Source organism: Carassius auratus, chromosome 34, assembly GCF_003368295.1.
Source record: "Carassius auratus strain Wakin chromosome 34, ASM336829v1, whole genome shotgun sequence".
NCBI lineage: Eukaryota > Metazoa > Chordata > Actinopteri > Cypriniformes > Cyprinidae > Carassius > Carassius auratus.
Window position 1 is genome coordinate 12102421 of NC_039276.1, and position 11437 is coordinate 12113857.

The 11437-nt window shown below is 39.2% G+C and overlaps 1 protein-coding gene across 7 annotated transcripts in view; it reads left to right on the top strand.

Annotated features, from left to right (window-relative positions):
• The window catches only part of LOC113053215 (band 4.1-like protein 5), a 39762-nt gene extending 28722 nt beyond the window's left edge, over positions 1-11040 (top strand). For 5 of the 7 annotated variants that reach the window (XM_026218058.1, XM_026218063.1, XM_026218064.1 and 2 more), the window contains 8 exons: positions 166-291; positions 498-562; positions 673-795; positions 2397-2478; positions 7217-7294; positions 7462-7521; positions 8160-8284; positions 9500-11040. In XM_026218058.1, the coding sequence (XP_026073843.1) occupies positions 166-291; positions 498-562; positions 673-795; positions 2397-2478; positions 7217-7294; positions 7462-7521; positions 8160-8284; positions 9500-9566 (726 nt within the window). In that variant the 3' untranslated portion in view covers positions 9567-11040. The remainder of the gene's footprint in view (positions 1-165; positions 292-497; positions 563-672; positions 796-2396; positions 2479-7216; positions 7295-7461; positions 7522-8159; positions 8285-9499) is intronic. The other 2 variants (XM_026218062.1, XM_026218065.1) reach the window with 2 other exon arrangements.
• The last annotated feature ends 397 nt before the right edge of the window (positions 11041-11437 follow it).

Below are 11437 nucleotides of genomic sequence, written 5' to 3' on the forward strand. Positions count from 1 at the left end.
TTTTTGAAATATGCCCCCCCCCCCCCACACACACACCACATCGTATCAAAGCTTGACATAGACTTTAAATACAAGGAGCAGAGATTGTGATGGCCACTGTGTCACTTCAACCTGAGATTGTACATTTAATGTTTAATGCTAACATCTTATGGTTTTTTTATGCAGGAGGAAGTGGTCAAACTAACAGAAAAAAGTTTGAATAGTGTGAGCAGCAGTCCTGTCCTGAACCAGCTAAAAGCTGATGAACTCAAGAGCAACATCCTGAAAGCTCAGGCAGAGGCAGCGCTCAAGGTATTCAGCCACTCTCATAGTGGTGGTAACATTCATCTGCACTCAGACACTCAGCGGTGATTTAATGACTACATACATGGCTTACGACATCAGCATGTTAATGTCAGGTATACTGAAGTGGGACAGATAGATTGAAGGTATGTGTCAGTTTTACTGAAGTGCAAAGTGCTTGTATATGTTTGGAAAGGTTCATCTCTTTTGTTTAGGGTTCTAGAGATGAGCTTGGACTGCCTCCAGAAAAGAACTGTAACCTACAGGAAACTGCAGCCAGGTATGATATATTTGTTGTAAAAGTTGTGCACAGATAGATAGTTATTAAAAAGGATTATTTTTATAATGATATGACAGATGGATAGCAATGCCTGCCTGGCTCTTTATCAGATTGACAGGTCATGGGGGGCGTATGGGAAGCACAACCTCTCTGCCAGTGAGTGGGAGAGCAGACCGCCAGGAGTCCTGGGACCTGCTCAAACAGCCCGGCCTGCTGCCCTGTTCTACAAGCAGGTGAGCCCACAGCACACAAAACCTAGTCCAGGTACAGTGAGAAGATTGTACTACAAAAAAGCATTGCTTTGTTGTTTGAGTGTGTGGATTAAGACATCGTAGGGCCGTGTGAGTGAGCCTGTGGGCCCGTAATCCTCCTGGGACAGAGTCTGAGGCCGTGGAGCACAAGCAGGCAGGCAGAAACTGGGGCACACCAAGATTAAAGGGGCCACCTGGTCCTCCCATCAACAAGCCAGGACTTGTTATATGTTTTCAGGATGTTAGATATACAGATAGATCAGGATATTCATTTACAAACCTGTGTAAATATAATGTTTCAAAAATTTCAACCATTCACTAAATCAGCATATTAAGAATGATTTCTGAAAGGTCATGTGACATTGAAAACTGTTATAATAGCTGCTGGAAATTCAGTTTTGCCATCACCTGGATATTTTAGGCAATAAAGAAATCAGAGTACGCTTGGTCACCCCATTTAAAAGTGCAAAGTGTATCTTAAGCAGCCATTTTACCTGTGGTAGAAGAAGTACCAAGGGTAAAAGAGGTAGAACAAATTTGTGCACTGCTGTGTCCTAAAAGTTAGATCGAGATGCTGCAGTTGCTAACTTAAATTATAACTTATTTTATTTTTCTAATTGACAGCATTTCACAGATGATGTCCATAGACTGTACTTTGTATTGAACCCAGAACATTCTTAAATCTAGCCTGCGATTTAAAGCTTACTGTTGCCATCTAGTGGCATACCGTTGGTATGTAGTTACAGATGGGTCATATGGCCGTGGTCTGCCTAGAAAAATATGTTTATGTAACCTCTAGTACTCATGCCACATATTTAGACTGCATGATTAGCTGTGTACACTGACCTGGAACCATTCAGCTCTGTTAGTCACATTATAAAAGAGACATTTGGAAAATAAATGTCTTAAATGCATTTATAATTGGATAAATATAGAATTAAGTAAATGTTATGTGACTGATTAAATCATATACAATATGAAAATTGGGTATAATGGAAAGGAACCAGAGATTAAATTATTTATTACAGAGCCCACATCAGATGCTCAATTTGTAGACACCAAAACTATGGGTTTGTTTCACAGGGAACACACACACTGGCAAAATCATCTGCCAAATGTGTAAAAATTTGTCAGGACTCTCTGGAAGGCCACTCTTCTGTGGAGGGAAACCGTCCAAATGCATACATACACACAAACACACACACACACAAACCCATAATCACAAAGTGACCTTGAGTCATTTCCTCAAACACTTCATTAGAGGTGTTCATAAGGTTTGATTCAAGGTTGAACATTTGTGATTTCCGTTGAATGAACATCAATGAATAGCTTGAGAGGTGCTTTGAAATGCTCAAAGGTTTTCAATGTCTTTGTGTTAATTTCCAGTGCTCAAAATCAAAAGGTTTGGGTCCAGTTCTCTTCTCAGACATGCTTCATCACTATTGAAAAGACCTGAATATTCACAAACATTTTCATCCACAGCTACAGCCGACATTGTTTTATCATATATGTCAGCTTCAAAATTTACTCTTGCAGGGCATTTTTTCATGAAAGTGCTCATTCTATTCATTGTCTGTCCTCAGCCTGGAAGAGAACGCAGATGACTTCATCTCTTCTGTGCCGCCTCTGTCATTAGATCCAGTGAATGAAGCCCAGTCATCCAAGGTAACAGTGGCTTAATGTCATTCCAGCTGCTGGCATACTGTAACATGAGTCCGCAGCAGCTGTCAACATACACCATCATTTACTCACTCAACACTGAAACTTGCTCTCTTTTAGAGGGAAAATAAAGCACCTCTGTAGTCCCATTTATCAACTTGTTAGCAACTGCCTTTTTTTCAAGATACATAAAAGCTTTTAAAAAATCAAGAGGGAGGTATTACGGAATTAATTTTGTTATAGAATAAAATTTGAAAATACCTCGTTAACCACAGACCTCACTTCAGGCATGTAACCAAAACCCTGTTGATGATGAAACAAAAAAAAAAGCACTTTTCCCAGGTTTCAGTACTTAATCATGCAACAAAATCTTTAAGCAGTGTGCGTTAGGGCTGTGCGATTAATCAAAATCAAAATAAAATCTCGATTTGAGTGTGTGCGATTTCTAAATCGCTTTATAGCATGATTTTCCGCAGCCCCGAGCTCCCACAGTATGTTATCTGAACCAATCAGGATGCAACGCACCTAAGTAGAGCGCAAGAACAGAGCAGACTGAGCACATGCCTAACTCCAGGTTCACACACACTGTGTGTGATGCGTAGCCTTTTTTTTTCGAGCCCCTGTTAATGGAACAGAACGTTCACACTGCATGCGGTGAAAGATGAGAACAGAAAAGGTTATAAATAGAATGGTGCTTAAAGATTTAATATCTTGCTCATGAGCACAGAGAAAGTTGTGAGTGCACAGGACACCGGTTGAGCGAGAGGAGATACGTTGTATGGCAGCGTGTATCTGAGCCTTATACAGTCTATGATCTGAGCACGCGCATCTGGTTTTGTTAACGTGCTTTCGCGTTACAATAATGCGCTATCGTTGCTGCTTCTGAACCGCGTACACATAACTTACTGTATACGCACTGCAGAGTACGTGTGAACCTTGGGCAATAAATATATTGGGCAAACATATAACACCTGATGCACCGCAAAGTGAGCTTTATGACCAATGCATGGCAAAAAAAAAACCTCCCTGAACACGGGTTTTATTTTATTTTTTTATTATAATGTTTTGCCATATGTCTAGATTTTGTTTGATATCTTTACTTAGTGATTATTTTGACTTAAGTCTGTTCTAGAGACATGTTACAACTTTTTGATAAAGCTCTCAATGGTTTTCTTTTGGAAATATGTTTCAAATTTATACTGAATGCATTTATGACTGTAAAGCATGCCTGTGTGTGTCAAAATCGCGATTAAATCGAAATCGCAAAATTGATCAAAATATCGCGATAGCTTTTTTTTGTCCATATCGCACAGCCCTGTGCGTGCACTATAACATCACAACCTCACAGAAGAAATAATATGCTGTGCACAGCTATTGAATCATGTCACCACCAGTGCAGAGCTTGCTCAGGAATGGCAGCAGAGAGCATTTTCACACACACAGTGAGGTGAAATCATTTAGACCAAAGCCTGGTATCAAGAAGGGCAGTAAAGAAGCCACTCCTTTCCAAGAAAATCTTCAAGGACAGACTGAAATTCTGCAGGATGTACAAGGATTGGACAGCAGAAGACTGGTGCAAAGTTATTTTCTCTGATGAAGCTCCCTTACAACTGTTTGGGACATCTGGAAAATCTCTGAGACGTTTACAGTCACACACAACTCAAAAAGTCACATGAAGTAGGCTGAGCCTCGAGTATAATAGACACTAGCTCAGCCTTAACTTTCAGTACGCCTACAAATAACTTGTCCGGACAAATAACTTATCTGGAATTAGGAATCGGTAGCGGTCACATAGCCCTTTAGGGGTGGCACAGGACACAAAAGGTGATCCGCTGACTGGTCTGACTGTGGTGCTGACTGAGAAGCCGCCAAATTGATTAACTGATTCATATACTGAAGAAGCAGAACTTTAGGTAGAAAAGGATTATGTTGGTGCACTACACCAGAATCATCCTGCAACTAACAAGAGAAGAACCATTTAAAGGTACATGATGAGCAGAAATGGCCGCACCATATACTTATAGCATGGAGGCTGCTTAGCCTGAATCCAAGGAACATCACAACGTGTAATATCTCCTCGCACCAAGACGAGAAAATCCTGCAACCTGCTGCATCGATCTGACGTGTGGATGCAGCTTTAGCACTAGTTATGGTATGAATGACAGTGAGCTTACAATCTGTTAAGAGACAGTCTGCCCCAGAGGACAAACCCAAAAAGCCTTCCAACTGTGACAACAGATCCTTCAAAGTGGAAGCTGTCATAGCTTTCCCAACAACAGTGACAGAAGCATGAGAAACCAAGGCCTGGCTGGCCATTGAGGTACTACAAGTAACACACTATGGTTGCACAGAGATATTCTGTATAATGTCTCCCACAGAAGTGGAAGAGGAGGGAACTCCTAAAGCAGACAGTTTGGCCACTCGTGAGACAGAACATCCTGTCCCAACGGACTGAATGTCTCTGTTCTTGCAAACCATATGCGACAGTGACTGTTCGCCTCTTTTGCAAAAAGATCCACTTCTGTTTTTCCGAACTGCTCCCTTATCTACTGCAGCACATTCGATTAAATCCTCCACTCCCCTGGGTGCAGAAGATCCCATGACAGAGCATCCACTATCTGATTTTTTTGGTCCCAGTAGGTGAACTGACCTTGATGATCCTAGTCGAGTAAAAAAACAATTGAGCATCTTGTGGGTGAGATTCAGGGACTTAAGGGACTTTGTTCCACCTTGATGGATCAGGTGAAACACTGTTGAGGTGTTGTCAGACCAAATGAGGACATAACAGCCTGCCAGAACTGGCAAGAAATGCTGCAGGGCTAGGAAAACTGCACGAAACTGTAGGAGATTGATGTGGTCCCTGGACTAAGATGGAGACTGACAGCCACAAACACCCCTGTGATTTCATGATGCCCCCCACCTGAAGAGGGAAGTGACGTTTGTTACCATAGCTTGATGAGAAGGAATGACCCTTAGGAGGATACCTGACATCAGAAAATCTTGACGATTCCATTGTATCAATGCCTGGATACAATTGCATGAGCCAACAATCAGCCGGTGAAGATTTCTGGCAGGGTTCAACTGCAAATTGTTTTTCCATCGATGGAAAAGCCTGAGGTGAAGCAAGCAAAGTAGAATCACAGAAGTGGTGGCTGTCAGCATCCCCAAGAGTTGTAACAGTGTCTTGTAAGGCAAGCTTGCGCACAGCTGGAAACGAGCAAGGATCTCCAGAATGCTGTCCACTTGGGCATGTGAGAGGGTGGCAGACATTACACATGAGTTCAGTTTCATTCCAGTGTAAGTACTTGTTTGCACTGTATTCAGACACCTCTGCACGTGCTCCAAAAGCAGTCTTGATGCTTGTAAACCAATCCTCCTTCATGACTGACCGAAGAACGTTGCCTCGTAACGTAACATCTTACGTTCACGTAACATCCGAAACAGAAGAGTTTTCAGGATCATGTTTAGATGTCTCAAGTCTAGCTTCTGAACGAACTGGATCCCCTATCACTGTAGGGTCAATCCTAACTCTGGGGACCGCGTTAAAACTGCAGAGTATTCCCCTTGCTCACTGTAGTTCAAACCCATGGATCTACTGTCATCTCACTCTTCAGTACTGCAGGTGTAGAATCATTAACTTCAAGCTTTGGTGACCCTGGACCCCACTGGCAACGGCTGCTGGTCAGATTGATAACCTTGAGTGTCTTCAGTAGCATGGGGCCTCTATAACCCCTCAGGTTGTGGAGTAGAATGCTGGTGGAATCATTGCTCTAGAATGGCAAAACGATGATGATCCTGAATGCCTGGCAGGATTGCACTGAGCCTGAGTCAGTTGACAAGAAGAGTAGTTTGAAGGAATTGTGAAACTGAGGAGTCAACATTTGCCGAATTTGAGTGTGCTAGTTGTGGCAGGGAGTAATTGACTTATTGTGTTCTCCGCACGGGTTATACATGTAGTAGAAACGTATGCCTTTTTGAGTAATGAGTCTGTACGACTGCACTGACTACTGGGGCAATGCACATTGCCTCGCAGGACCTCATCACGTGACTCCACAAGGGCAGCAACAGGTTGCTCTATTTCTGTAGCACGGCTAACCCCACAGCAGTTTCCCAACTGAACAGTATTATACACTTTGAACTGAATTCAATCTGAATTGCAGAATCAGATTCTTCATATTGATTTTCTATTTTGTGATATGATTGTTTGCTTTGCCCTGAGTACAGCGAAGATGTTCTTTCATCTGTGAAGGAAAAAAGGGTTAATACAAAAGAAAAAAACATTTTGAAAAAGAAAAAAGGGGGGAAAGAGTGTGTTTTACTTACCTATTTTGATTCAAACAATTGTTTTGTGTTTGCCGTGTTACAGTAAAGTGCTAATTTAATATTCAACCTCTGGTCTCCTGTGTAAGTCTTTTTTTTTTTTTTTTTTTATAGAACATTCAAGTCAACAGTTATAAAAAAGTGTGTGTGTGTGTGTGCACTATTACAGGTACAAATAATGTTTTTCCTCAGGTGACCAAAATGTCTGCCCAATAGAGACCAGTTTTGCTTAGCAAAAAAAAAAAAAAAACTTTTGGAGGGAAAATTGACTAGAATATTTTTTTCTTCTTTAAATAATTAAAGAAGCATGACTTTTTGTGATGCCTTGCCAGCATAGACACATCCTGCAGGAAATGCAAAGCTAGTCATTGAATGTGCTTTTGGTTGGCATGCGCTTTAGAACATCTGGCTTTTTACAATGCAGGTCAAAGGTCAAGACCCTGAGCCGCTGACAGCCCCTCTGACTGATAACCTGATAGACTTCACAGACCCCATCCCTGTAGTAAGTTCAGCACTGCAGCTCCCAATATGCTTGTAATGCTTATAGTAAGCAAAGGTTCACTGTTTGATTATATAATTGACTGTTTGGAACAATAATGCCTATTTTCTTCAATTCTTTCCACACCGTTGAAGTAGTAATATTGTATAAAAATATTTAATTTGACACAGGTGCCAGCTCCAAAACCCACAATCACTCCTCGTTGGATCATTCCAGCTTCAGCACCTATAGTGAGTTGACCTCTAAAATCAAGGCCTTTGTTTTATCTGAAGATATAACATCATTTTTTAATCATTTATGATGAAGATATATTACATGGAAATTTAATTTAATCTGATAATAGATTGATTGAATCCAACTGACTCTAGCAATCCCTGTGGTTTAGCTTTTTTTCCTGGTTTAGATTCCAGATCTACAGTATGCTTCCTTGTAGAAGAACAGCAACTATCTTAAGCATTTGCACATGGATGACTGTTCATGTTTCTCTGCAGTTCTGTAGATGTATAGATTTAGAAGAAGCTTTCTTATTGCAGCTGATGATATTGACTCACTATCAAGCCACATGTTCAATGGAGCGTACATTTTCATTACCCTCACTTCCTCTCACATTTCTTCACTGTAAAAAATAAAAACGTCTCCAACTTTCTAGTGACTGGTTACATAAAAATTTTTCAATTGGCCTAACTGAATTTATAAAACTTAATTCACACTAATTCAGTTTGGACAATTGAAACATTTTGATATGATCACTAATTCACACTAATTCTGAGTTGGAGAGGTCTGATTTTTTTTTATTTTTTTTTTTTTTATACAGTGTGGTAGTTAATTTAGTGACTGACTGTCCCCCTGCTTCCTCTCTCACCTCTAGCAGTCTGGCACCTTTACTAACGGCCTCCTTGACTGTACAGCAAAGATGTCATCTCACCATCCTGAAGGGGCAGCTATTTCCCCACTCCCAAATCTCTCTCACACTCACAATGTGATTGCCACCAGGTGTGTTTCATCCCAGCTCCATTATCTTTCTCTGCTCTGTTGAGGACAGCTGTCCTATAACTTTCCTAAGCAATCAGATTTCAACTTGGTAGACAATAAAACCAAGAGGAGTCATGCTGTACTTTCACCATTATGTGAGGTACCACAGCTCCTTATACAGAGAGTATGCAGTTTGCATAGGCCACCAACTCCCAGTGGGGGCTCCATCCCAGTTGCAAAAACATAAAATAATACATATTGTATACATGAATAAAAATATAAACATGAACACACACATACAATTAAAAAAAATGAATTTTACAGTGAATGTAGTAGGCCTTGCACACGTGGCACATTTTATTATTTATAAACTGTTTTATTACACTGCTCTTAATGTTTTAATAATTGTTTATGTAGAAGTGCACTCAGTAATTCTTCAATGACAAATATCTTCTGCTTTATTTAAAGTAGTGTTAATACTGAAATTTGTTACAAAAGAGAATGAAGCAATTTTTATTTTATTTTAATATTGTTTATTTTGATAATATTTTATATTTTAAAATGTTTTCATGTGTAATTATTATTATTTTTATTTTATTTTTGGCTATAGAACTACAATAGTACTTTGTTAATAATGCAGTTAAATTACTATTGATGGATTTATTTACTTTTATTTTATATTAAAGTTTTATTTTGAGCCCATAGTAGGTCCACTGACAGCCACTCCAGAGTAGTAGTGTATTCAATTAAACATACCACCATTCAAAAGTTTGAGGTCAGTAAGATAGGTTTTTGAAAAGTTTCTTATTCTCACCAAGGATTTGAGCAAAAATACAGTTTAAACAAGAATACAGTAAAATATTATTACATTTTGTTCAATAAAACCATGTTAGCCTACTTGGTTTTGATGTTTTATTTGAGCCAATTATTATTGCCTCATCTTTAGTTTATAAATAGTAATAGAACTATTAAAAAACAGTGCTATAGCTCATCATTTTCCAAATGTATGATATAGCTTTCATTCTTCAGGTCAACCATATATTCATGAAAAAAAAAAATCAGGTTGAATAAAGAAAGCAATACCTTTGCCATAGTATACTTTAAAATGTTAAAGAAAGGACCCCACGGCCCTGTGCCTAGAAAAAAAAGTTCAGGTTTAGAATTTTATTTTTATTTTTTTGCTTTAAACCCTGTCCTCTGACTGTAACTGACAACTGCTGAATTGATCTTTGACAGTATTGTGGCTCACCCAGTCATGGACGACAACCACAAGCCCAAAGGACTGCTGACCACTGAACTCTGAGAGCACATGCCCAACACCTGTCACAGGTCCATGATAAATGTTTTCCTACATTCTAGTCAATCACATTCCAATGCCCTTACAATGCAGGCACAGACAACTGGACTCTGGGCATGCATGGGGTTGCAATTTAATCTTCAAGATTGCTGGCTTTTGTCAGATCACATCTGCAAGCCCAGATCTCGATGCTGAGGACCAAGAATAAAAGAACTGAACTCTTAAGTACACAAAGGGCTTACAGCGGGCTCTAGTGTTTGGAGACCACCATTCCTTTTTATGATTTTTATACCAGTTTTGAATGACACTATTCAGGTGTAGCAAAGCACATAAATGACCCAGTCCTGTCTTGACAGGATGTTTGATCCACCTGCTGTCCACTTCCTGTTTAGATCTTCTCTGATTGGATGACTGTCGGAGAGCTTGTGAACCCTTGAATCACAATCCATCGCTGACAATTTTTAGAACTAGTAGTGTTTTTTGCTTTGTTTTTACTCTACTCTCTATATTTTTATAAAGTAGCTGCATTCATTATTACACTTGTAAGTACTGTACTCTCCACTCCACAGTTGTTAGAGCACTATTGTGTAGCCTTGGGCAACTACAGTCATGAAGTAATTGAGTCAAGATTTGCTGTTTGATCCTTTTATCATTGCTGTTTTTATCCAAACATAGTAGTTATGACCTGCCTTATTTTAATAGCTCATATAAGATTTTAAATGTACATGAACATATTACAAAATAACATGTTACGGTGTAATATGTCATCTACTGTGTTTAATTGAAATATTACACTGGATGTTCTGTGTAGTGTGTAAATGCAGTTCTTAAGTCTGTTTCACTGTGTTTAAAGATGTTGTATGAGATGTTATGTGAGACACGGGAGCAGCTGAGACCTCCGTCACCCACTGGCTTATACAATATCAGAACTGAAAAAGACTTGGACCATGTAAACAAACTAATGTCATTTACTGTGATGGAATGGAGGGGGAAAAATCATTTGCCGTGTGTGTCAGTGGTTACCGCAAATGAGAGGTTTTTCAAGGACCATTCCTCCTCCTCTGCAAGCATTTGCTGCTATTTTTCAGTACACTGATAAGTACGTAATTGGTATAATCACTGGATCTGAAATCACTGGGATGAAATGTTTGGAGGTCAAATTTGAACTTTTTCTAAAGTCAGTTCTTGTAAATAATTATACGTTGGATTCCTTAAAGTTGTTTTTATGGTCTACGTGTTGTGATTTGCTCTATTCTCTCCTGTCTTTAGTGGAAGTGCTCAATCACAGAAGGCAGTTGTAGCTAGAATCCATTGATATGCTAATCATTTTGTTCTCCAAGGCTCACACTGTAGGCTTATTTGCATATAATAATCATCTGTAGATGTCACAGCAATGATCGGTTTATATCAATACACTGACTGTAAGCTTTGTCATTTTGTATAATGTGATGTTCCACAAGTAAAAGATATTTTAACATTATGACCCCTACTTTGTTACAGCTTGCTGTTTACTTGTTAAAAAGAGAAACCACACTAAAAGAATGGATGGCTTACTTAAAGTTCCTTGGTATAATTTTTGCCTCTTAGTTCTATTCTTAAAAGCAATAGATGATGATAAAAAAAAAAAAATCCAAATCGGTTTAGAATTTCATCTCCTGTTGCTGATATTAATCCAGTATTTGTGGGTAAGCCTGTATTGCTGGTTTAAGCATAAAAGAGGAAACTTAATGAACTTTAGGAAATTCATTCAACCTAATGCACTTGGCAATGTTTGTAGGTTTAAGACTAAACCATAATGATCTGGTCTGGAAGATGAAACCTTACACCAAGTTGTGCAGAGGAAAGAATTTCATTCAGGCCAAGTATAAAAAAAATTC